This window comes from Cygnus atratus, chromosome 5, assembly GCF_013377495.2.
Source record: "Cygnus atratus isolate AKBS03 ecotype Queensland, Australia chromosome 5, CAtr_DNAZoo_HiC_assembly, whole genome shotgun sequence".
Lineage (NCBI taxonomy): Eukaryota > Metazoa > Chordata > Aves > Anseriformes > Anatidae > Cygnus > Cygnus atratus.
This window is the reverse complement of record NC_066366.1, coordinates 4,233,071-4,258,102: the sequence shown is the minus strand read 5'-3', so window position 1 is coordinate 4,258,102 and position 25,032 is coordinate 4,233,071. Positions and strand designations below refer to the sequence as shown.

General features: G+C 37.5%; 1 protein-coding gene across 1 annotated transcript in view; it reads left to right on the top strand.

The window, feature by feature from the left end:
* SOX6 (SRY-box transcription factor 6) overlaps nucleotides 1-25,032 on the top strand; it is a 245,401-nt gene that overhangs the window by 124,914 nt on the left and 95,455 nt on the right. The window contains exon 7 of the mRNA XM_050711088.1: nucleotides 23,609-23,729. Within this exon, the coding sequence (XP_050567045.1) occupies nucleotides 23,609-23,729 (121 nt within the window). The remainder of the gene's footprint in view (nucleotides 1-23,608; nucleotides 23,730-25,032) is intronic.

The window sequence follows — 25,032 nt, the reverse complement described above, 5'->3', positions numbered from 1 at the left end:
TGCTTCTGTACGTACAACAATAGCAGGCTAATATTCATAGCCGTGGTTGTGGATAAAGATGGTTATTGCACAGATTGTTTAATTAATCCATTGTTTTAAATTACTTTGAAAGTCACATATTTAATCAAAGATGTCAGTATTACATTGAAGGAAATGAAATCTCTATGCAGTGGAGATGTCATGAAGAGATCAACTGTTAATGATCTTTCTTTTAAAAATAGTTCTATTACATTATGCATAATTTATTGCTTGAATTTATGAAATAGCCACAACTAACTTATAAAATCAAAGCCAAATTGCAGCAGTTCAGTTCTACCAGATACCCTGGTTACCTGGGTGGTATATCTGCGCATCCTGTCACATTCTTAATGCTTTCATACACACACACACCGCATAAACTCTGTCCAGCTGTACTATATCAGGCCGACCTTTTATCGGGGATAAATGGTGACATCATAAACCATGAGAAAGAGAGGCTCATGTGGTTTCTACATGTCACCAGAAAACTAAGATTAAAAATACAGCTTAAGAGTGTGCGTAGTTCTGGTGTTGCTTGTTATTTGTAACAAGTGGGTACCAGTGAAAGGACGCAGTCATGAAAAGCAAAGGTTTGAGATTGTTGTTCAATACACTTAAAGTGCTGAGCAATCAGATGGGAAATATGGGAGATAGAGTCCAGTCCACTGCTAAAATTAGCAATTGAATTCCTTTTAAAACACATAATCCTTTTGTTTAAAGACTTAGGAAAAAGCCAGCCGTGTTTTCCAAGATTACTTTTTTTCTTGAAATAACTGATATTGACCATAATTAATTGCAATGCACCGATAGAGCTGAACTGAGAGTTTTAGGCTATTGGAATAGTATTGTAGTATAGTCAATCCTGTTCAATGTGTTGGAGGTTTTGTCATGGTATGAATGACCTTAGACTCTTCAGTCATGATTGCTTCTGGAAAGCAAGGGATGTCCCTCTCCCTGAAGACCTCCCACAAAATCTTTCTAGATAAGGCTAAAAAGAAGGGTTATAGAAAGGGAGTTTTATTCATCCCATTTTACAGGCAAGAAACTTAGACACTTAAGTGACTTGCTCAGAGTCTCGCAGGAAGCCTGGGTGGAGCTGGGAATTGAATACAGATAACCTGAGTCTGAGTGCTTAGCTCAGAAGACCACTTCTTTAAAATGTTTCAGAATGTGGCTTTATTCATCTGTGAAGTAGGGTCTGAATGATGCAGAAGATGTGAGATGGGGAAAATGCTGGGTACATAATGTATCTTCAGTGTACCTCTATGGTATTTTATAGGGGAATATAAACTTGTTGGTTGCTGTTTCAGGCATGGGTTAGTATCACTTACAGAGTGTCTCAGTACACTGAGCATACATTGGAAAACACTAAAGAAAGGGAGTTTTTAGATTGCTAATGATTTCCTTTTAAGGAATGTGTGACTAAGGGCAGAGAGAATTTGCTGCTGAAACTGCTTACTACAAGCCTTTGAAAATTCCCTGTCTAGTTATTCACATAGGAAATATCTGGTTGCAGGCATACTTGGCTGTGCAAGCTTCCATGAGTACCCCATATTTATAAAGCCTGTTCATTCAGGCCTTTGAATGGGAGCAGTTGACAGAAAGAGAGTCATTTTTGTGAATTCTTTTAAAGTATATAGTGAACTTGCTTTTTGACTTTTGGGTTTGGGTTTGATGTTTCATTGTGATTCATACAAAGTACAAAAGCCATATGCTAGAGATAGATAAACACACAGATGAAATATCACCAGTTCATTTAACGTTTTAGTAGCACTGGTTCTTTTTTTTTTTTTTTTTTCTTCTCACTAGTGATAGTATTTTTTACTGTGTTACCTACCTTTAAATTTTCCAGTTTGTAGGCCGTCACTTCAGTATACTTCATGAAAAACTGTACTCCTTAAGGCTGTATTCTCAGAGGCTTTTGGAAAGTGGCCTGGAAAAATTGTTTGCATGCCTATTTGCACTAGCAAAATCCCAAATTGTGTCTGTTAGTGAGTGTGTTTAACCCTTCAGTTCTTTTGTATATTTTCTGTAGTGCTTGAGAAGTATTTTATCACTACTACTCTTTTAACCAGCCACTAAGAATAATACTGATGATACTGAATTGTTGCTGGAATTATTTTAATTTCACCCTTCGCAAGGTTATTTTCCAAGCTTTAAACTCAACTAGAATGTATCTAAAGGCCTGTAAACTGATTTTCATGTAGGCTGTTATGATTTCTTACTTTGGATCAGCTAGCTGTTGCTTCACTTTGAGTAATTCAACACAAAAATAAAAAAATGGTTGTACAAATCCTTGCAAGATGAAATCACCAAGTTTCATAGAGCTCTGCATTTTAACTATCTTTTTTTTCCCCCACTCATGAAATAGTTGAAAATAAATTTCATGTGAGATCTACTATTATGTATTTTTCAGAAAGATATATGTTCAACTTGCCACAGACATCCACAGCAATTATTGCTTTCTAAATATTATTAAAATATCCTGAGCATCTCAGTGACATTTTAAAGGCCTGATACTTCTCAGACTGGCCTGGTTTTACTCCACGAACTTTGAGGGCACAACTTATGGCAGGAGCAATTTATTCCAGCCATTTATTTTCAGGTGAAGGTGAAATCATTTAGACATCTAATCCCAAAGTGCACCTGCAAATGAGGTACCAAATTGTCTAGCTTAAATAATTTGTGCCTCCACTTTATTGCACCTACAGCATATGGATCCTAACAGTTTGTTCGTTGTTAAGTCATCAAAATAAAAATACTGGTTTTATTAAATTTAGTGAGAAAAGATAGCTATATAGATATGCACACAATTTGCAATACAGATTCCAAAGAAGTGAGGAGATGAAGATATCGTGTGCTTTTGACATTTGCGTTGGCAATTTTGAATATAACAAAAATTTGGAAATTTGCGTATAAGCTAGTTGTGCCCATATATGTAGGCAACTGAGAGCTTGCATTTAGAGAAAATCATATGCAAAAAACTGCCAAGATAAATCCTAATAAATTGCATAAATAGTTCTCATTTCTTACGACATTTTTTCTGCCTGTCTTCTTGCAGAATATTAGATGCCTTCAGAAATTGTTGTATTAAATCTAAAGTGCAAGGAAAACTGTACTGGTCTTGAGCATTTCAGTTTAATTGTTACCTGTATAGCTCAGAGCTTGAGAACCAGAAGCATTTAGTATAAATGGAGAGGGGGAAAAATCGCATGAAGGGAAAAGTCTAGCACCAGAAAAGGGACAGAAACATGAGCAGCTAATTGCTGTAGGCTCCATACATCTTGGAATGACCTAAGGGGATATCAACAAGTCACTTTCCACTGGGGTATAGTAACAGCAATGGCATAACAGTGAAATCACTGGCAAAAACTTGGGGGAAAATTTTTTTAAAGTATTGGCATTAGCATGTTCGTGAGCAATTCTTTTTCCATGTTAATGGTTATTAGTGTGTGTGCTTGTATTTAACATCTGCAAAACCTCCCTTTCTACTTTTCTCCCCCCAAAACAACTTGTAATGGTAACTGGACATTTTGTTTCTGTGTCTGATTCCCTTATGGACATGTGGTCCTGAATAATTTCTTCTAATACTGACACCAAAAGTGTTAGTTATTTGGCACTAGTGTTTGCGCCTTTCCCTTCCCCCCCTCGAAACTGAAGAAAGCAGACGGAAAAAAAAAAGAGAGAGATATTGTTTTTTAAACAATAAGATATTAAATGTATTTCTTGATCACGTTCCTAATTGGTCATTACTAAAAAGTAGAACTGTTCAGAGTTTAAATCAATTACTCTGATCATTTTGCAACCACTGGTGAAAGACAGCATGTAAAAGAATTTGGAAATATCCCTACTAAGGGCCATTCTTTGCTGTTTTTGCAGAACTCTCCAAACCCATAAGCTAAACCAGTTTTTGAATGTGATGACAGATAGTTTCCCAAAAATTCTATTTGGCCAATACTAGATGTTTAGTGGTAGATTTGACATTATTCCCATGTTTTGTTTTCTCATGGGCAGTCCTGAACCTCAAATACATCATCAGGATCTTTGCTAGGTAGCTTAGTTTAAAAAACAGATTTCCTCATGTTTTAACTATAATGCAGCTCAAAGCACATTAGGCGTACATTGTGAGGTGATCCATATTGCTTTGGGAAAGCAATGCTCTCGTCCCCTCCTCCCCTTAGGTACCCACACATTTTGCCAACAGTTATTGCCATTGTAATTGATGAGAATTTAAACCTTTTCTAGATCAAACTTTTTGTTTTTGTTTCAACGCTGTTCTGCCATTTTTGAACACTGCTAGAAGTTATGGCATGATTTGTGGACTACTATGGGTGGATTTTGTTGCAGTTGTCAATCTCAAAATACTTATTTCTAGTGTATCTCCAGCATCATATCTGAAACTTGTTTGCAGTGAACTTGGGCAACAACAGAATTTTATAACATAGTTCTAAAATGTTCCTTGCATAAAAACCCCTTTGCTTTGCAAGGAAACTGTGGCTGACAGAGTAGTAGCACAGTTGTGTTTTCAGTCTTTCTTTAAAAACATTATTCTTCCTTTCTCCTACATCCATATATATTTGTGTAGAGCTTCCACATTTGTATCAAAAAGTGTTTTTGTTTGTTTTGTTTTGTTCTTCAAGGGGTCTAAATAAAAGAAAAAAAATCTACATAAATTCATTAATTCAGTAATCTTAACTACAAGACCGAGTTGCTATAGCTCCAAATGTTTAATGTATTTGAAAAGAAAGAATACATAAGAGAAGAAGACTACAGGATATACATTAAGACAGACCATGTTTAATCAACGTTTGTAGGTGCAAATGGCTTGTGCTATTACAAAGCGCACTCTTGAAATGATCTTTTATTTTTAAACGATCTTGTGCCAGCCGCAGGTACAGCCATATTTGTGGTTTCTCCCAGATCCTGAATGATGTTCTGTAGTGGGGTCAAGCGCTCTTGTGACATTTAACCATTGGAAACGAAAGAAAACATTTGTGGTGTGAAACAACAGCACATACTTGACCCTCTAAAACATATCCATTTATAAATGGATAAAAGTGACTATTTAAAGTTGTTTTATAAGGGAACCACTATGCCCACCAAAAACCCCTAATTTACTGTTTGAAAAAGCAAATGATGTGTGGGTAAAAGAACATGCATTTTTAAAAAAATGTCTGTGGTGTTCCTTGTGAGGTATTTGATCTTAGTGGTAAAACAACAAAACCGACGGATGTTAGAGGGACATTGCTGCCATCCTATTTTTAATTCACCGTTATGTGTTAAAATAACCATTAATTTCAAGTGAACAATCACAGCCTTGCTTTCAATAGTTGCTCAGGTATCTCTTTAAAATCAGTTTATAGTTTTGCTTTTTTTGTGTGTGTATAAGGGGTGCAGCCCTACAAGTAGATTAGGGAGCTGGTGGTGACTCACTCACATTCTTGCTTCCTGTTTGCTGTGGCGAAGAGGATGAATGAATGACAGAAAATGTTCTTTCACCATCTTTTCTCATTTCCTTATGTGTATGGTGAGCAGCATCAAAAAATTAGTTGTTGGGGTCAGCCAAGACTCTCCGTTCTGACCTCTGTATAGTTGCAGTCTCATGGGAGCTGGTGAAAGGTCGCGATTTGAGAGTGCTACAACAAAAAGGTGTGTTCCCACCCATCCTTGTTTCCCCATTCAAGAAAAGGCAGGCAATGACACTCAACCCCTTTGTTTAATTATTTTTTCCTTCTTAATACCCTTTGGCTTCAAGCAAAATTATAGCATATAAATAGCTTATAAATATCCATAAGCATCAGAATGCACTTGCCTGTATGGAGCTCTCCAAAGGTTATAAAATATGAGAACTTGATTGGACCTCAAGCAAAACAAATCAGCGGTAAAACATGCTTTTGAGGCATGAGAGATTTTCAGAATGTATTTTTAAACAATCTGGGTGTAATCAGATTAGTTGAAAACAACTTCAGTAAAGATAGCTTTTGAGAACCATCTACAAGCATTTTGTCAAAGCAAACTGAACTATGACTAATTTTGTGAGTGGTATGAATTATTAGGTGATGAATTTTAAAAGTAGTGTCCAGATGTAAATAGTGAAAGCATCCAAGATATTACTCAGCAGCTGCAAGAGCTATAGGAAAAGCTGACATGACAAATTTAGTCATTTCTTAATCACTTTCGTTAGGCGGTATTGTCAGTTCCAAGAGGCAAATTTTCATCGTGATTTACGCCTGTAATAGAAATGGCTGAAAACTAAAATGTTGTCAAAACTATTTACTTACAAAACACCTTTTAGGTCATTTTGGAAGCTTCCTATGACCTAGCAGTAATGTTCTTTACGCATTGGGAATTCAAAAAACTACACTTTTGGACAGCTTATATCAACAAAGCATTTTTTTCCACCTAAAAAGTGACCTTAACACATGAGCAAGTGGTTAAAACTGGCTTAAATATATTATTTACAGCTATATCAAAATTTATTAATTAGTTACTCTTGGTTTAAATAAAATTGATTGTTAAAGCAGAATGTAGAAGATGGTATGAATTCTTTTCTGCAGTAGCTTTCAGATAAAAGAAGCAGTGACCCAACTCATTAGCCCTTTGATTTAATATATTGACACTTGGATACGAATAATTCCGCTTAGTGGCTTTTGCTTCCCAGGGATCAATTTAATTAGTTATAAAATGTGACTTCATGTCAGGAGCCAGAAGAAATGCTGACGTTAAATAAAGTCATACGCAATTTAAACAATAAAGCTATCGATGCCCGGTTAAAAGTTAATGATGCACAAAAAATGGCTTAATAGAGACAACCTCAGCAATGAAAGTGATGGTAGGCAAATTAAGCTAAGTGGATGAATGAGAAATGGTGATGTTGTTGGATTGTTAAAACAAATTCGTGGATGGCCTGATGGTTCATTTCATAGTACTATATATTTCTGATTTAAATATACGTTTGAGGGTAACCCTGTGCTTTCATATTAGGCGTGACAAGAAATGGTTGGAAACTCTTCTCCTTCAGGTTGTAGATAAGGACAGACAAGTTACCTGTGCACATTCATCATTGATGTAACCCCATGGGATATCTTGGGATGACCCAGTATTAACCATAATGACCTCCTATTATAATATTGCAAGTACTAATATTTGCACAGTTGGTTGAGACCCCATTCAGGCTCAGTGTCTTGTTATGCTTCGTGCTGTTTATGTACTGAACAAATAAGAAGGGAAAGTTTGTGCCTTGAAGAAGGGTTGAAGCTAATGTTAAGGTACCATATCCTTTCAAAATCCATTTAATGCTGTAGATGCATCTACTTAAATTATCTAAGCAGAGTCAGAAGGCTTAATGAAGAAAATAGCAATCCATGAAAATGTTGGAGGTACAACTCATCCTTCCTTTTCCCATGTTGTTGCTTTATACGAATACATATAACGTATGGATGGACCAGAGCCCTTCAAAAATTTTGTTTCCATTGCTTTCACATTTCCTGGTCTGCCTTGAGCATGGCACAATAAAATCCATGCTAGATGACTTAATCAAATAGTAACCTGCAAATCCATTTTCAGATTTTGGACCAAATTCATAGGAATAATTCTGGTCTTCTTATGAGTAACACACACATGGATCTTTAGAGTAATGGTGGGTTGCTTCTATTTCAGTAAAACAGTCCTTGGATTTGGTAGTGAATTGTTATGACCACGTTATTTAAAGATGTATAGACACTCAGCTGAATGTACTAAGTAGATGCTAGGTCAAAAGAAAATACAGAGAAATGTGATTTGTTAGCTTAAAAAATGTACGTTGATCAAATGGTCTCTGGCACAGAAACAAAGATTAAAAAAATCACATGAAAAGCTTTTTACTTGCTTGCAATTTATCCAGATGAGCCGGTAGTTAGTCCACCTGTGAGAAAAAAAAATCTGGTATCAAATGAACTGATGTGCATCTAAGACATGTTGCATTTTCTTTTGTGTTAATCCTTTCTGGGGCAGAGGGATTCCGATTAGGAAGACTAATTGTGAAAAGGGACAGTAGTAAATCAAGCAGATAATTTTTAGCAATTGTACACAATTGGGCTCGTCTGCAGACTCCTAGAAAGCTTGCAGCCTAGCAGCAGGCAGCAGTTAATACCTGCTAAAAACATTAACAGTAGCTTGCTGAAGGACAGAGGGGATATGCCTTAGAATAAAACCTCTCTGTGTCAGAGGGATTTTCAGACTGTACAAGAGTTATGTTTTTTTTACTAATGTTAGGCAAACTGTTTTGTCTTTGCATTGACTTTACATTGGCCGCAGCCTACACAGAGGGAACTGCTGGAAAAAAGGGGGGCATTAATACTTTTTACTGTGTGCGGGCCAGCCAGTAGTTAGAGAGGGGGCCCATGTTTTCTTAGGGCTCAGATGGCAAAGCTAAGTATTCAGCCTACGGCAGGAAAAAAGTGCCTTTTTTGTTTTCTGGCTGGAGAGTCCAAGCATTCCCAAAGGAACACAATGAATGGCCCATTTTGTCTGACACTGTTTTGTAGACATAGAATTCTTGTTTTTTCATAATTATTCTTGCCCGTCACTGGGTGTGCACATGACATTTGAGCGTGTTTTAAAGTCTTAACACACTCATGTGCCTGCAATAAAGTTACTCGTAACAATCCAGGCTTTCTGCAGACAACAGAGCAGGGTCTGTTGTTTTCACAAGTCACAGCAGCTGGGAGGCAATTGTGAAGACAACAGCTTAATCTAGCTGGAAAATACAGGAAGAAGAGAATATACACTCAATTTCCTTCCATATTATTGCAAACAATGCAGAGGGCTTTTTTTTTTTTTTTTTCCTTTGCTTTGCTCTGGGTGGTCTGGCTAAAAATGTGAGTGGCATAAAATGCACTAGTAAATGTACTTTGAATTTTCAACTTGTTGCATTTCTGTATTCATGCTGATGTGCCTAAATCTGTTAAAGGGTGAGAATATTAATCTACACGAGCACTTTAAAAACTGTGCAATTACAGCCTCATTTTAACATCGTGAATGTGTGTTTACACTGGTGTGGGTTTACAGCATGTGTTGCAGTTGCTTCTGAGTTACGCTGATATAAATGAAACTGGAATCAGGAACTTGGATTAAAAATTGATTGCTGAAAACTGCTATATGAAACAGCCTTTGTTAAAAGATAAAGCTGTGCAGTCTTAGATGTTTTAAAGTTGTATTTTAGCTTCTGTGTAAAAGGACAAGGGCACTCAGTAATTTGTTTCTTTATTACTTGCTTCTGAATCTGTAGATTAATCATATTTGTAAATGCTTCATTTATTTCAGAAGCACATTTACAAACAAAGCATGCAGTAAATTAACATGCAAACCCACTTAAAAAGCATCATAAGTAGGCAGTGATCAGATAGGTTTTACGCTAGCTATATTTTCTGGTGAAGTTTCATGAAATATTAGGGAGCAGATTTTTTTTTCTTGATGTAAGGGATGAAAAGTGAAGAGGAACATGCAGTTGTTATGTCAACAGTAGAAAGAGTAAAATGCAATTTAACATGGGTTTGATTAGAGAGGTGGGGGCAGTATTAGCGGTTACCATTCGATGTGGTTTCAATGAGGGTAGATGTTCCCTTTAAAGAAAAAGCAATATTTATCCAATTGCAGTAAAGGTACCTTCCTTTACTGCTCTTGGGAATGCTACGTACAGCAGATTTTCAGTAACCATGGCAGACAACTCAGATGGGAAGGATTTTTATTATGCATAACACAGAGGTTATAGCAGTGACTGGTAACAGCAAAAGCCAGTCAGTGAGTATGGAAAATGAATGAGTGATTTGAACACAGTCCAGACTTCCAGGAGAGAGAATCAAGATCACGTTGGTGTGTACTGAAAAATAAAATATGAATGCTGAAATGACTTAGATATACACTCTGCTGTTGGTAAGAGAGCTGCAAATAGTACAGCACCACATGCACCAGCCAACTCTGGGGCTGTGGTATCAGGGATGCATGTACTGTCAGAAATGCAGTGGGTGTTATTCTATTAAGCCACAAAACAATGCAGATAGTAATATCACATAGACATTGGAAGTGTTTGAAGTATGGATATGAACTTCAGGATCTAAGCATTAAATCATTTAAGCCTGCTAGTGACCTAACAGTAGTCAAAGCCTCTCCTCTCTGTTTCCTTAAAATGCACTATCACGCTTCGCCTCTCCATTTCCCTTAAAACATAATAGCAACGCTGTCCCAAATAAACTTACACGTTAGTTGGTCTGTGCGTCTTGCACAGATCGAGTTCTCAACCCATTCACCCTCATGACTCAGAAACTCTGTATTGAAATCTTATTTTCTTATATTGTCTTTTGACGCAATTTTGGAATTAGACTGACTTCTGGGGGTGGGGGGAGAAGCCCTAAAAATTCTTTTGAAAAAGGCATCAAAACTGAAATGGAAAATTATGTTCTGAAAACTCTGATCTACCTCAAAAGAAAATGGAGACAAAAGCATGTGCTAACAAAACAGGAAGTGTGAGGAAGAGTGCTGTTAACTATGAAGACCCTTACATGTACTTGGAAGGCTTTAGAAAAGCATGATTTTAATTTGTTGCAGCTGCATATCTTAAAAAAATAGATGTTTGTGGGTGTCCGTATTTCCTTGATACAATGCTACTTTTCTGTCTATGCTTTTCTCGTATTTGTGACAGTGACAGTTTGAAAGCCAAGGGAGCCAAATGCACTTTATCATGATCTTGTGATGGAAGACTATTGGTAGCTTTGGGGCAGGACATTTTTGGTATCAGTGTCCTAGGATGGAGAATTTACTGCCAGATAGCTACCTTCTATATGCAGAAATTACTCTCCAAAAGAGGTGAAGTGAGAGTGAATGTTAGGAGTTCTGCAAGGAGTGAAAAGATTAAGTGAGGGAGGGGGAAAAAAAAATAAAAAATTTGATAAATAAGAGTCAGAAGGAAATTCAGCAACAATAGATGTGAGTGATAGAGTGATTTCCAAATATGTTTTTCTGTTACTCAAGTTGTCTACTGCTATGGTTAGCACAGCTGGCTTACTGACTTCTTCACTCAGCAGAGAAATGTTACACATACCATGCTCAAAGTAGCTCCTTACAGAGACGGAGGTGGTCTTCCCAGAGTAAGTGTTCCAGAAGCTCAGGTTTTGTGTCTCATGTAGTCAGTGACTCAAGTGGTGACTGTCTGGGAGTGCAGCAGGCAGGTTGTGTAGCTGAATGGGTCTAAGAACACTGAAGTTTCAAGAGAGAGGATTGGAAAACAAGTGGAAAGCATACTTGTCATATAACACACACACATATGTATATATAATTATATATTCTGCATATATGAATCTGTATCTATATTACATATGTGTGTATATATGAAGAATATACTTTTCTCTGTAATATAAAATACTTAAGCATGTGTATGTATGTATATGGAGAGAGGATTTTACTTTCACTTTAAGAAAACGTCTAAATGGGAAGTTTCTGCTGGTTGGGATGTGAGGCTTTATGATGGCATGTACTACACACTGACTTCCATAATGAACGCTGTTAGTACATACTTTTGTTTGAAGAATAATTTCCTTCTAACGAGTAAGCAAAGTTCCACAAGGTATCTACAATGTACTTAAACACCGTCCACGTGTAGAAGTACTAACATGTTCTAAAGACATGTATTGAATTAACGGGTAGTTGTTTCCTATATAGTTGAACTCTAAAACAGGGCTTCAGAATGGAGCACAGTGGCTTACAAGTAAACACGGATGTAAGACTTGGAACAGAGCTATCGAAAGAAGTTTTTTGTCTTCTCTGATTTTGGTAGTCTGTTTGGATGGGCATTTTTGCTGAGTTCCTTCTCTTTTTTTCATATTACCTAATCAAGTGACAAAAATTATGGCAGTGGTAACTTCCTGGATCTGGCTGTCTCTGGGGCATGCCATCATGGCTCAGTTCTGTAAGAGGTTGCGTTAGACTCTTGATTGTACCACCAGGTCAGCCCTCATCCTTACTGTTATGTTTTTCTTCTTTCCTTTCTGCATGTCTCTTTCATTCCTGTTCCAATATATGTGAAAAGTATCAGCACTAACTAGTTCCTACTTCAGGAAAAAAAATATAGCACTTCAGCTGCTCCTGCAAATTCTTTCACCCTCTGAGCAGTGATTAATATACAGGTTTAAGAAGAATTTTTAAACAAAACCTGGAAAAAAAAAGGAAAAGAGCAAGTATGCTGGCTAATGGTGTACCCTGAGGTGAGCAAAATGCATTTTATTAACAAGCCAAGCATAGCAAAAAAGCTATTCTACAGTGAAATTAATAATTACCAAAAAGATTTGCTAGCATTATTGTTGTATCCTTTATGAGAATATGGGTAACATATTTAAAAAACATGGGAAGTGTGAATCAAAGCCCAAAGATTCAAACCGGTCTCAAATTTTTAATGTGAATTCTATTCATGTGCCCCTGGTGCATAGACTGCAATACAGTCTGTGGATAACAACTGTCTTCAGAGTTGTGCCACTTAACCTGAAAATTGTATCTGTTCCTCTGACAGTATGGATTTCTAATTTTCTTTACAATCCTGCTTTAACAAAGCTTTAAGGTAGAAGGGCATCTTCGTGCCACATGTAGTAGGTGCCTGGCTGTAATACATAATTTCATCCCCAAATATTTTCCAAAGGCAAGGTTTGTTTATTAACTAAACCCCATGCTGAGATTCAATCAATCTAATACAGGCAGAGTTTGAAGTTGAACATTCAAACGTATGCCCATATATCTTGGGCATATATCTTACATAATGATGTTGGCCCCAGACATCTTTCTGGGTTTGTTTATGTCTGTTATGGATTCCCCTCATTATCCATGCTGTTTGAGGGATTCCCTATGGATTCAGCCAGTTTATTGCATACTTTTTTAATTTTATGCCAAACTGAATGTTCTGACTGGCAGTTCGTATGGTAGCTCTGTACAGCTTCCTCTCAAATCCAGAGATGAATGTTGTGATTAAGGTTAAATAAAATAATAAGGAAACCAGTGTGCTGCAAAAGGGTACGTAGGAGAATGCCCCAGGAGAGACGAGAGGGCTACAGAAGTAACGTGAATGACAAAAACATTCAGATGTTGACTACTTTTCTGATTTCTATTCCTTTTAATTATAATTAACAATTAGAGCAACAATTCTGTGATTTACAAGATCTTCCTTATTGAACATCTATAGTAATAACACTGGTAAAGCTCATTTACTAAATTTCATCGGAGTGAAGGGATGGTTTAATATGCCAGTTGCTAAGCACATCTGTGCGTGCACACAACTCCCAGTAAAATTAATTGGAGTTGCATATGCAGATCACTGGAGAACAGAGCCTTAAATACAGCAAGCAGAGACTGGCGTGGGCCACGCTCTACTCTCAGGAGTGGGTCCTGCTCCACCGAGGTAGGGGGAGTTTTTGAGGCTCTCCTTGAGAGATGAATGTTGCCCTTACTGTATTCAGCGGCTAGTACACATTTCACTTGTGTCGGAGAGTTTACTGGGAGTAATGTATAGCCTGAAGAAACTAGAGCTAAGAGACGGGGTTTTTTATAAAGCCTTTGCATTATGAAAAAGGTTGTTTTCAGTCTGAAAATGAGGATTTATAAACACTTAATTCATCAGTTCCCCATGCCTTTCATTTGAAATAAACAGCCGGCAATATTATTTTAAAATAAGGCAGAAGGTGTAACGAAAATGAAGTAATGTTTTGAGAAATATGTGATTGATGATTAAAAAACAGAGAGAGAAGGGGGGTGGGGGGGTCAGTCCAGCATTCATTAGTCAGGCAAAACTTCTATTTGAGTGTGCATTAAGTCAGGAGGACCAGACAGCGTGTCTGGAAAATTATTCTTTCCTTGAGAGTAGTCTCTCAGAAATATTCCCTTGTTTCTTAAACTGAAGGCATCCTGTGACTGACTTAGTTATTTTTTATCTATTGATGCTAGAGAAAACAAAAGAAACTTTAAAACCTGGAAACATAAACATCATTGAACCACCCACTTAAAAAAAAAGGGGGGGGGAGGGAAAAAAAAAAAAAAAAAAAGAAATCACAGTGGATGTTTTCCAGGAGAGAACATGCTATGCTGTGTGAAGGGGGCTAGTGTAACAAGAAGTCATCTATTCTTGATTTCTTTAGACAGCTAGAGCTTTGTGCCTTGTCTAGTTTCTACATTTTAAGAGCTTGTTCTGTGTAGCAGAAATAATACAATAAATGGGTTTAACCACATTTGTCTCAGCTAGACAGTCTGCTTTGTCAAAGATTGCTGGTACAACATAAACAAATTATGTGTTTGTAGTGCTTTTCAATGAAAGCCTATCTAACAGAGCGGAGATTGTGTTTCGGCAGCTGTAGATTTAATCTCCTACCTGTCAGTTAAAACAGGCATTTCCTGAGCAGATAAGGCCTGGCTGTGGAGGAGGGACAGCCACAGCTGGACAAAGGGCCATTGTTGCCGCCCGATAATGCTATGTAGATTTGCCTGTGCGTTTCATCACACAAACTCCGGGCACTCCGCAGTTGTGGAGTAGCCGGCTCTTCACCGCGGGTTCAGCAGGCAGAAAGTGAACTGCAGCCCAGCCTTGTGCTCCTGCTTCCCACCGACCGCCGTCAGCAGCTGAGGAAAATAGCCCCAACCAAGAGAGCAGAGTCACTGTAGCGGGAACTTGATCGTAGGATTCGTGGCAGCGATCAATTTGCAAGCCAAAAGCTGGCTTTAAATAACGTTGGAGTTCTGACAGATCGGGGAAAGCCAGAGAATTGGAAGACTGGCATTCCTTCTTGAATATCAGGGTAGTCTGCAGACAGGCAGCACAGCAGTGTGGATTTAGCTTTGAAGGGAAGCTGTTGCTGGAATTTTAACACCCAAACTTGGATAGGAAATGTCTAATGCCCACTTTAAAAATCAGTTTCCTGGTTTTCTGCCTTATTTTACCTTTTTAATGATTTTGTTCTTTCAAAATGTTTTTGAGGATGAATCATAAATGTTGTAGAAACTTGAGGAGCCGATATAATTGACTTGAGCCAGACACAGTTGGCGTAGGAAGGAAGCAGGCTGTGTGTATGTCGCTAGGGTTTGAGAAGCTCTCTCTTGCTTACTCCCAAATCTGCAATAATTACTGTACACCTAGCAGTGGCAATCACCTCAGTCACACTGTGCAAACACGCCAGTTTCTTGGAGCTGTTTCTGAGTAAAGATGGTCAGATTGTGTCAAAATCTGAGAAATCCTGGGAAGAGGTGGAACAAATTAATTTTTGCATGCAATCAGTATTCTGATTTGACTTTGATCTCTAGATACAGGAGTTTTCTGCCTTAAGCCAGTCTGCCACATAACTGCCTGTGATAACCCTTTGTGTTTCTATCTAGACACTCCATAAACATTCTGTGATTTCAGGAAGTGATCTAGGTTACTATTCTGTATGAAGTCTTCTTCAGAAACATACAGAAACAAGAATATTTTCACTAGATGTGAATATCTCCTTTGACTTGGCCTCTTGGATATTATCAATTTAGGGTTGAGGAAAAATAGCAACACTGGCTATTTGGAGGGAAACAATAAAGGAGAATAAATTCACAAAGGAATAAATACCTGAAGAGATCAGCCACAGGACTGGGTGGGGTGGGAAAGGCGTCTCCTCTTCGCAGCTGTGACTCACCTCCATTTTTGTATCCTGCCAGCACAAAAGCATTCAGCAAAACCCAGTGCTGCTGGCATGTACCTGCTCCAAAGCTGCCTCATTCTGAATTTTCAGCAGAGCATGTCCCTCATTAGCCATAGCTTTGCACTTTGGGTGGCTCTTATACAATTGAGCAAGAAGGTGTAGAGGTTACAAGCAGCAGATTACAGTGGAATTGTTTTATATCCATTCTGCATTGTCACTTCTGTGATGGAAAAAGAAATCAGGGACATTTTGAGTCAGTGTCCTCCTGTGTACACTGCAGACGTGATACGGTCTTTGAGCTTGAATTAATTTATATTTGTAAAGAATTCAATAGCTGTATTTGCTTTGCAATGTAGTCACAATACAATGTAGTTACAAACCTTGGAATGTTGGAGAGAACAGAAAACTTTAAAAGCAATGTGCTGATCAAGCTGAAATTCTTCCCAATAATGAAGTAAATGACAGAACATCTATTAGCATCAGTGGCTCCTGGATTTATCATAATTGAAAAAAACAATCTCTTCTTTTGTTATACTTTTTTTTTTTTTCCTTTTAACCTATATAAGGCAAAAGATGTTTTGATCAGAGGCACTGAAAGATGTTTCTGTTTTCCTTCCCACTTCTGCTGGAGCTATTTTTTAAAGCGAAAGACAGTCCTTCCTTTAGCAGTCATCAGTGTTGATTTGATGATTTGTTGTGCTGTACATTGCAAGCCCTAACTAGGGAATCAGTTTCATGTTAATAACTAGTGATGGCTACTATTCAAAAAAAGAACTCTTGTGAAAGGTTGTGGGGGAAAACTCTGCTTGAAAGCACCAATATGAAATGCAAATTTTAAAGCATCCCTTGCTCTAGTTTTTTCCGTCAACAGAAAATTTCAATGTACTCCAAAAATCTTGCATGTTTTGATATCACCATAAAAACATAAGCTAGTAGGGAATTTCTGACATAATTTATGTTTAGATTTGAGCTCAGGTAATGGAGCTTCTGTATATAAAATATCAACAAGTATCATTAGGCTGCCATATTTTTCATATTTTGGCAAGAATAAGATGAGGTGCAAATAATAAACATACATCTTCACTAGTCTTTGGAAATATCTGAAATAATTGACTTGCTCAGTCTTCTGTGATGGCTTGGTGACCACTAACCGTGACAATTTGCATAATAGTCAACTCTTCACTTCTGTAGAGGTAACTGTTTGTATCTGATTAAAATTAGGACTATTTTAGTTCTCTTGACTTTTTCAGAAGTTGCAGAAATAGAGATTTGCTGTTATGCTTTAACCAAACAAATGCACACATGGGGATAACAATATGCTGAGTTTATGCAGATTATACAACACAAATCTGAATAAAATACCCACTAATAGACCCTTAAGGAGTAATAAACACACATGAATTTTCCTTAGTTGCGCTTTAAAGTGATTTTAACATACTACTAGACCTTAACAATAATATTTAATTGACAAGATTATGCATTTGTATGCATCGAAAAGGTGGTATATCTCTAATTCCAAATGAACTATAAATTCACTTTTGCATAACATGTTTTATTTATTTCTGTACAGCAGAGATGTTCTCCATCCCTCCTAGTGAGAGTTTCTTAAAATACAGACAATTTAAATAGATTTAATTACCATTTATCATACTCTTAACTTCATGAGATCATCTTTAGTTGAATTCTCTATTTCCAGGTAGTCAAGAAGCTAGATAAAAACAGGGAAATATAATGAGAAGCTAATAGAAATTTAATAAGATCTAGTGTTTTAAACTATTCTGTTTTCTGTGTGGTTTCTAGTATTTTTCTGTTGCTCTCTTCTTTATTTCCTAAGCAGGTGGAATTTATGTTTAGTTCATTTAAAGTTTCAAAGTAGTGAGGAAGAAGTAATAAAAACTAAGGATGCTCTGTTTCGCTCTATGATCATGGCTGCAATTTTCACATTAATATTGTGGCCACTGCAGTGGACTTAAATCTCCAAATCGTGCTGAACCATTGGACAAATGGAAAACGGATAGGGAGAAAGAAAGAACATGGCAGTTAGAATCCATTTACAAATTCTGCAGTGGGCTACATATTTTTCATACTGTTTCCCATATGAAATGTTCTCACTTTGCAAGTCTATGGTATCTTTTTTACAGTTTATTTGCCAGCACTCCCCCTGGGATCTCATTGGCAGACATTTTCTTTGTGGCTCATGTACTTTCACTGAGAGGAAATATTTTTCAATTAGACTGTAGATAATTAGATGGCAGATAAATTAGAACATAATATACCTCCCTGTGTAGATACAGCTCTAGTGATTCTATATTGCTAGCAGGAGCAGAAAGTAGCCGGTGTATAATTTTCAATGTGGGAGCTCTGTCAACGCCATTTTCGGTGTGTTAGCTGTGATGCAGTGCCTGCATGGTCACTTTTGGTCTGCCGGAGCCCGTCTTCCTTAGATGCTCGCTCCTTCTTTTGCAGCCACAGATGATTCCCCGGGATTATTTGTGCTAGACAGGATTTCTCACTTGAGCGTTTGGAACCACTCTCACATATTATTTTAACATTAGAGAATGTTAGGCATTGATGGTGCATTAATTCAAAGCCTTGATAGTTCATCAGTTACATTTCTGAGCTCAGAACAAAAGGCCCAGCCACCACAGGCACACAAAGTAGCCAAAGCCTTTACAACTGGTCAGTTAACCCAGCCTGACAGTCACTTGGCTTCGCCGGAATGGCACAAATGAAACAGCTAGACCATTCAATTTTAACCAGAGAGACCTTTTCATTTTTTCAGTACAGCTCTTCTGCAGTCTGCTAAATAGATCATTTTGGGGGAATCAAAAAAAGGCTCAGTCATAGCATGATTTCATTAGAATATTGTCAGAGATGGAGAGGAGATTTGGGCATAAACCTGCAAAAGATCTTAGTGCATTACTGCTTTTTAGCATTAAGTGGTCCCACAGACCATCATGGACATACGCAAGTTCTGCCAGGAAATGCCCCTACTTCTTTGTGCAACATGGTGCTTGCTTTCTTGCTCTGTTGCCAAAATGATCTATTCAAAATAAAATCAATTAAAAAAACCTTTTTTTTTTAAATTTATTTTTTCTCTGACAAAGAACAAGTAAAAAGCACTTGTTTTAAATAAAATTCCAATGGTGGCATACAAACAATAGTGTCATATATCATACTCAGACTATTTAAAATGCAGAAGAGGTAAATACATATAATATGCAAAATTATTTAAAAACTTGTATTAGTATTGTGGGCACAAACACTGCTTTCAGTATCAGTAAGATTTTTAAAATAAATAAACCTACAATGTAACATATTGACCTATCAGATATAACCATTATTTTCCATCATATGAACACATATTTTGAGCATTCTGGAAATACACATTTTTACTTAATACACTGTTGCCTGGCAAACTCTTCTGTTACACTGAAGTGTTTAAAGGAGGCAGCAGAATATTTCAAATGCCTTTTTACTAATGGAAATTAAAAGCTTGATGATTACACAGACAGGATAAAGTTGTAGTCTGGCTGTAGCAATTAGTCAAGAAGTTCGAAAATCTTAGATTGAAATTTAAGTTTAAACTATGAAAAATTTGAACCCGCCTGTGAATGCATTAGGTTCTCACAGAGGCTACAACATCACAGTATTTACTTAGTTTGGGAACAAAAGGTACTATACATTTTAGACTAAATTTAAAAAAAAAGCGCCTCAGTTCAGCAATTTCAAAGAGTGGTTTCTCAGCTGACCCGTGGTGGTGTAGTCCTTTAGATTCAGTAGAGATCTCAAGATTCTACAAGCTGAGAATTAGGGTCCAGATCTTTTGTTGGTGAGGGAAGTCAGGGACAATGGTTTTAAGTAGTGATGTTGAATTATTCTAGGCAATTAGGGTGTATTTGGCCTATCATTTCAATAGGAAAATCTTTTAGCAATGGATAAAATATTATAAAATCTGTGCTTACTCTGTGCCACCTAGTTCTCCCCTTTACTGAAGCAAACCATGCAAGAGAGGCAACTTGTCAAGCTCAGTCCTGAAAGGCTGACGAGGAATTCAGCCACCCCTATAGGGTGCGATTTCTTTCTGGTCCTGAGGCCTGGGATCATCGCAGCTACACAGAAATGCGTGAGCTGCCTTTTTGCTTGCACTGTCGCCATCCTTTTCTCTGAGTGCCTTTGCTTCTCTAGCCACAGTGTTAGTTGTTTTAGAGGCAGTTTTTGTTTTTTAAAGACAGAACCCTTCCCGTTCCTTAGTAACACCAGACGTGCCGTGTTCCCTGTCCGGAAGAGGCAGATCATTTTCATTCAGGGTATTACAGAAGCATGCCATATCACACTGGCTTCCATTTTCCAAGCACAACACTAAACATTGGTGACTTTCTAACAAGGAGGATTGTCCAGCTGGCTTTGGAGATCAGCATTCACAACACTGCAGATTTGCCCAGTTTATCAAATGGGCCACTAACTTGTATTATTTCAGGGAGAATCAAATTGGAAGTTGCTTCTTGAAACTAATCAGGGCTGATTTGCTCTAAAGTTGCTTCCTGACTTAGATCTCAGGCAAGGAAGTGCTGTAATCAGTTCCCAAGGGCTGTCAGAGTTGTGATGGGATATTAAAGGAATGGTACACTACCTTTTAGAGTTCCCTAATCTTGGTGGCTTCTCATGTTTAGCACAGTTAAACCTGAGCTTGTTGCATACAAAGAGAAGTTAATCTTATGAAGTATCTTTATCTAAGAGAGAGTTTTATTGAGGCTGCAGAACTGAATTTTGGAAGGAATAACCTCAGTATTCCTTCAGGGTTTGTTACAGTTCAGTTAAAGATATAGATGGGCAGAATTGTTCAAAACCAAACATTTATTACCCATCACAAAAAATATATAAATAATCTTCATGAAAGAGAAAATGAGTCCCCCTGAGTGTCACTGTTTGCATATTAGCCCATAGTACAGGCTCTGCCAAGTTACTCTCTGACTGACTGCTGCAGATGCTCTTTCTCAAGTATTCTGAGTGAGATCTTTAGTGCAAGTCTTCAGGGACAAACAATAGCACCTGTTCCTCACAAGACAGCAGCCCAGTTAGTCCATTCATGTATCTTTAATGAAGCTCTGGGGCAGATGGCAAAAAATGGCATCATCAACAACTTAGCACAGAGGAGACAAAAGGGGAAAGCGCCGATCCAACAATACACTATTTTTATGAATGTGAGGAGACAGAGTCAAAGTGTTTCTCGGGCATCTGCTACCGTCTTGGTTTTCAGAAAGACCTGAGGAACAACTCAGCAATTAAAATTTCTGGGCATGTAGCCGATTTTATGAAGTCCGCCAATCAATCCCTCCTCACAGCTTCTCCCCCCTCAGTAAAATCAAAATAGAAGAAAAAAAAATAATTAAAGAATAGGGAAAAAATGTTAAAAAAAAAAAAAAAAGGTATCTGCCACTGATATTCATTCTTTATCTTTAACAATACACTTATAAGTGATGCTTATACATTCACTTGCCTTTTAATGCTTACTTGTGCTTCTTGTGCTTTTCATTTGACCTGTGCTGAAAATTGACATCTATGTATAAAATAATTTAGGCTGAAACAAGCATTGACCCAGGAATAGTATTTCATATGTGCCAGTGGGAAGACCAGTGGGAGGGAATGGCTGCCATTCAGTGTGGGCTTTTTTCAGTCTGTATAGCTCTGCGAAGTGTAAGCTAAAACTTGCACTCTAAGTATAAGCTGCATTTAGTCAGAGGTACGTTGATATATATAGGCTGGGGGCCTGATCCTGCATTCAGAGTAGTACTTAGAGGAAGGATAGCAGATAGGCAGAACATGCAGTGGTGATTCTCCGCACCTACAGAATTCATTTGAGTGTCTTAGTAGGCCTTTTTGGATATGGTGGAGGGGATCCAACTCCACAGGATTTCCTGGGGAAGAGGCCAATGAAATGACCGTTGTAGGATTTGTCCCTAACTGTATGTTTCAGATGACTTTTATGATACTGCGGTGCCAAGTGTTGCTGTGGGTATGTTTGTACCATTGCTCTAACCACAGTATGTGGTCTGATCTCTCCTATGCCTTGGTGTCTCGTAGCCAACCCCCGGGAAACGCTGGCTGCGTGTGGTGATTGAAACCTTGGGCCCATTTGATTAGACTGCAATTGGAAACTACTGAAAATGATTGTAAATTGTATTCTTTTGAATTCCTACAGTATCTTGTAGTTGTTTCTTTCAGATAAAGCCTGTGTTTTCATTTGCTGTACTTGTGTAGAGCCAGTGTAAAGTAATACTGTGCAGCAAAACTAGCACCATTTTATCAGAGGTAAATGCCTGTGCTGGGCACATGGGGATCAACTCCAATCTAACCAAGTTTAACTCATAACCTAAAATGCATAGCCAGGCTTACCTCAGCTAAAATGAAAGAAATAGCTGCTCAAAGCGAGTTTCTTTCACGCCCCAGTGCCATAGCAGTAATTGCACAAAGACCTTTTTATTATAAGTTGATTTTCCTGAGAAATGGATTCAAAAAAATACTGTAAAGTGTTTATTTTTTGCTTGACCTTTATTAACCTACATCTTAGGGCTTTCCCAGGGGAAGAGTTGTTGGTAAATTAGCCCTCATAGACACACACAGTAGCATTTCTGCACTGCATCAATGGTTGTGAAAGTAATGGGGATGTGACAAGAAAATTTGGCACTATTTAAACAATGTCACAGGTCACCATATGGGATTTGACCAAAAAAAGTTTTTTAGGAATTAAAAAGAAAAAAAAATTGCTTGAAGTGTACTTTAACTTTTTAATAGTATTTAATGCCACCTATTTATGGTAGGATGAGGACAAACTTTTTTTTTCTGTCCCAAAACCAATTTCTTCCTAAGTTTACTAGCTTTGATATATAAACCATTATATGTTTACTTAACTACTAATCAGACAAATCATAGTCAAATGCTTGCATACTTGTGGGGTTCAGGAATGAAGGATAAGAACTCTTTGTGACCCTAGCCACTGTCTCTGAAACACATGTAGCATAAATTAAGGTACTAGGAAATTAGAATGTGGATTTAACAGACACATTTCCTATTTCCTAATACCAAGTGAAGTATTTTCTTTTTGCATGTTTGCGCTCTTTGATACGTTTATCAAGGTCAAATTAAATTTGATATAGTAGGATTTATTCTGAAATGCTCTCTGAATACAGCTCCATAATTACCAAGCTGCATGATAGTGCATAAAGCTATAAAAGTGCTTAGACAGATGAGCAATTTATAGGTTATAGCGAGGTGTATATGGCAAAGGATGTTAGTTTAATTGGGAGCCAAGATGTTGGAGCCTTAAATCTTAAGAGCTGGGGTGTTGTCTAGGAGACTTTTTAACACTGTGGTGAGATTTTGACATACCATACCTGACTTGCCTGACTTGTTGGTAATACATATGAACAATACAATGTTGTAAGATCTCAGAATTAAAATTACCCTAAGGTTACTAAAATTTGAACATCAAAGTAGTTACTGCAGTGTTAGGTTACTTCTAAAATGCTTGTCACTCTGCTGTCTGTGACCAGAAATGAGAAAACTTGTGAAAATTTAATAGAAATGCATCTTCTTTTTTATAAAAAAACAGTGGTATATTAGAAAGGTTTTATACCTTTTTACCTTGTTCCAGGACAGGGAATATTAATTAAAAAAAAAAACAACTGGCAAGAAGTAGGAAAATGTGCAGTTCACTGAGGCTGCTACACCTTTGACACTGAGGGAAAAAAATGTTAGTGAGGGCTTTGATGTGATAATGTGAAATTGGCAGGGATTACATTAAGGAGAAGGTTCTGTGGGACTTTGTGAACACAAGAACACTATCAGTACTGGAGAAATACCTGTCAAGACAAATTTGTGCTATTTCTGATCAGAGACTCTCTTCTGTTTAGCAGGTTCAGGGTCATATGCCTCCGCTCATGATCCCAATTTTTCCACACGACCAGCGGACACTGGCAGCGGCTGCTGCAGCCCAGCAAGGATTCCTCTTCCCCCCTGGAATAACTTACAAGCCAGGTAAGCTGACAGGGATGCGAAGCTATTTAACATTTAAAGATATTAACTGTAGCTTCTTATGTGATCTGTCTCATGTAGATGATGCTACACAACTGGGGTAGCTGGTTGGAAATAGTGTGAAGTCTTGCAACTGCTTAAAAGCACTTCTGGTTTGCTGGAGTTGAATGGAATATTGGTTATTGAAACATTGTCACATTCTTTTACTTTTATTTCCCACAAAATCATTTGCTTCAAATATTGGCCTGCTCATCTACTAATTTGCATCTGGTCTGCCCTGTGCCATTATACAAAAGCTATGTATCTGTAATTAATTGTGTTATCTTCAGTATACTTGTCTTGTGCCAAAATTCTTACTCTTAATTAGTGATAAAAGTCAGAGCAAGTATAATTTAATTATCAGGCTTCAAATGGGCAACTTTTTGTTTGATTTCAATCTGAATAATAAAAGGTTTCAGTAGTTCAATCCCAGTCATCATTCAGGCTTGTAACAGGTCACATAACCTTGCAGTGAAATATGTTTTGAGATGATTTAGCAAATGTTATGATTTCTTTCTTTTTTCCTCAGAGTTTACAGGACTCCTGGGGAATTCAATTAGGGATATAATGGTTTGAAGCTACTTTCAGAGTCTCCTTGTAAACAGGGCTTTAAATGTTTAAAGACACGTTGCCAAAGGAATTCAATGTAGGAAGATAGTTAAGTAAATAAAAGTCAACCTTATTTTCATTTGTACATTCTTTGTAAGTGACCTCAATTCCAGAAGCAGCCACCTTATTTTGCTCATTAATAGTATTCCCTGTCAAACTGCCTTTAGCGTATTAACCTGATAACTAATAACTACAAAACATAAATACCAGTTTCTTTTTTTTTTGACATTAAATATGAAATGTACAAAGTAAAGCATTGACCCTGCTCCCCCTGATGTTAGTGGTGTTTGTACAGTTGACTGCAGCAGGAGCAGGGTCATATCCAAAGTAAAGCCTCATAATAGATGATATAAACAGTGAACTAATTAAAAGGCAGGTTGAACCTAAAATCTCTTCTAGCAAGTTTACTTAATGTTGGATGAAGTGAGGCCAAGCAGGATTTCAGCAAGCCTTTCTGTTTGTCCAACTCCCTTCTGCGTCTTAAGTCTTGAGACATTCCTCTTCAAACACCAAGTATTTTTAAAACAGAGAATCTTTTAATTATCTTATTTTCAGTTTTAGAACCCCCAAAGTTCTTTCTTTTTCAATTTGACAAACAGACACTGTATGCAGGAACCAGATAATGGAGCTCTGAAAGGCAGCTGGCTCTAGGAGGCAC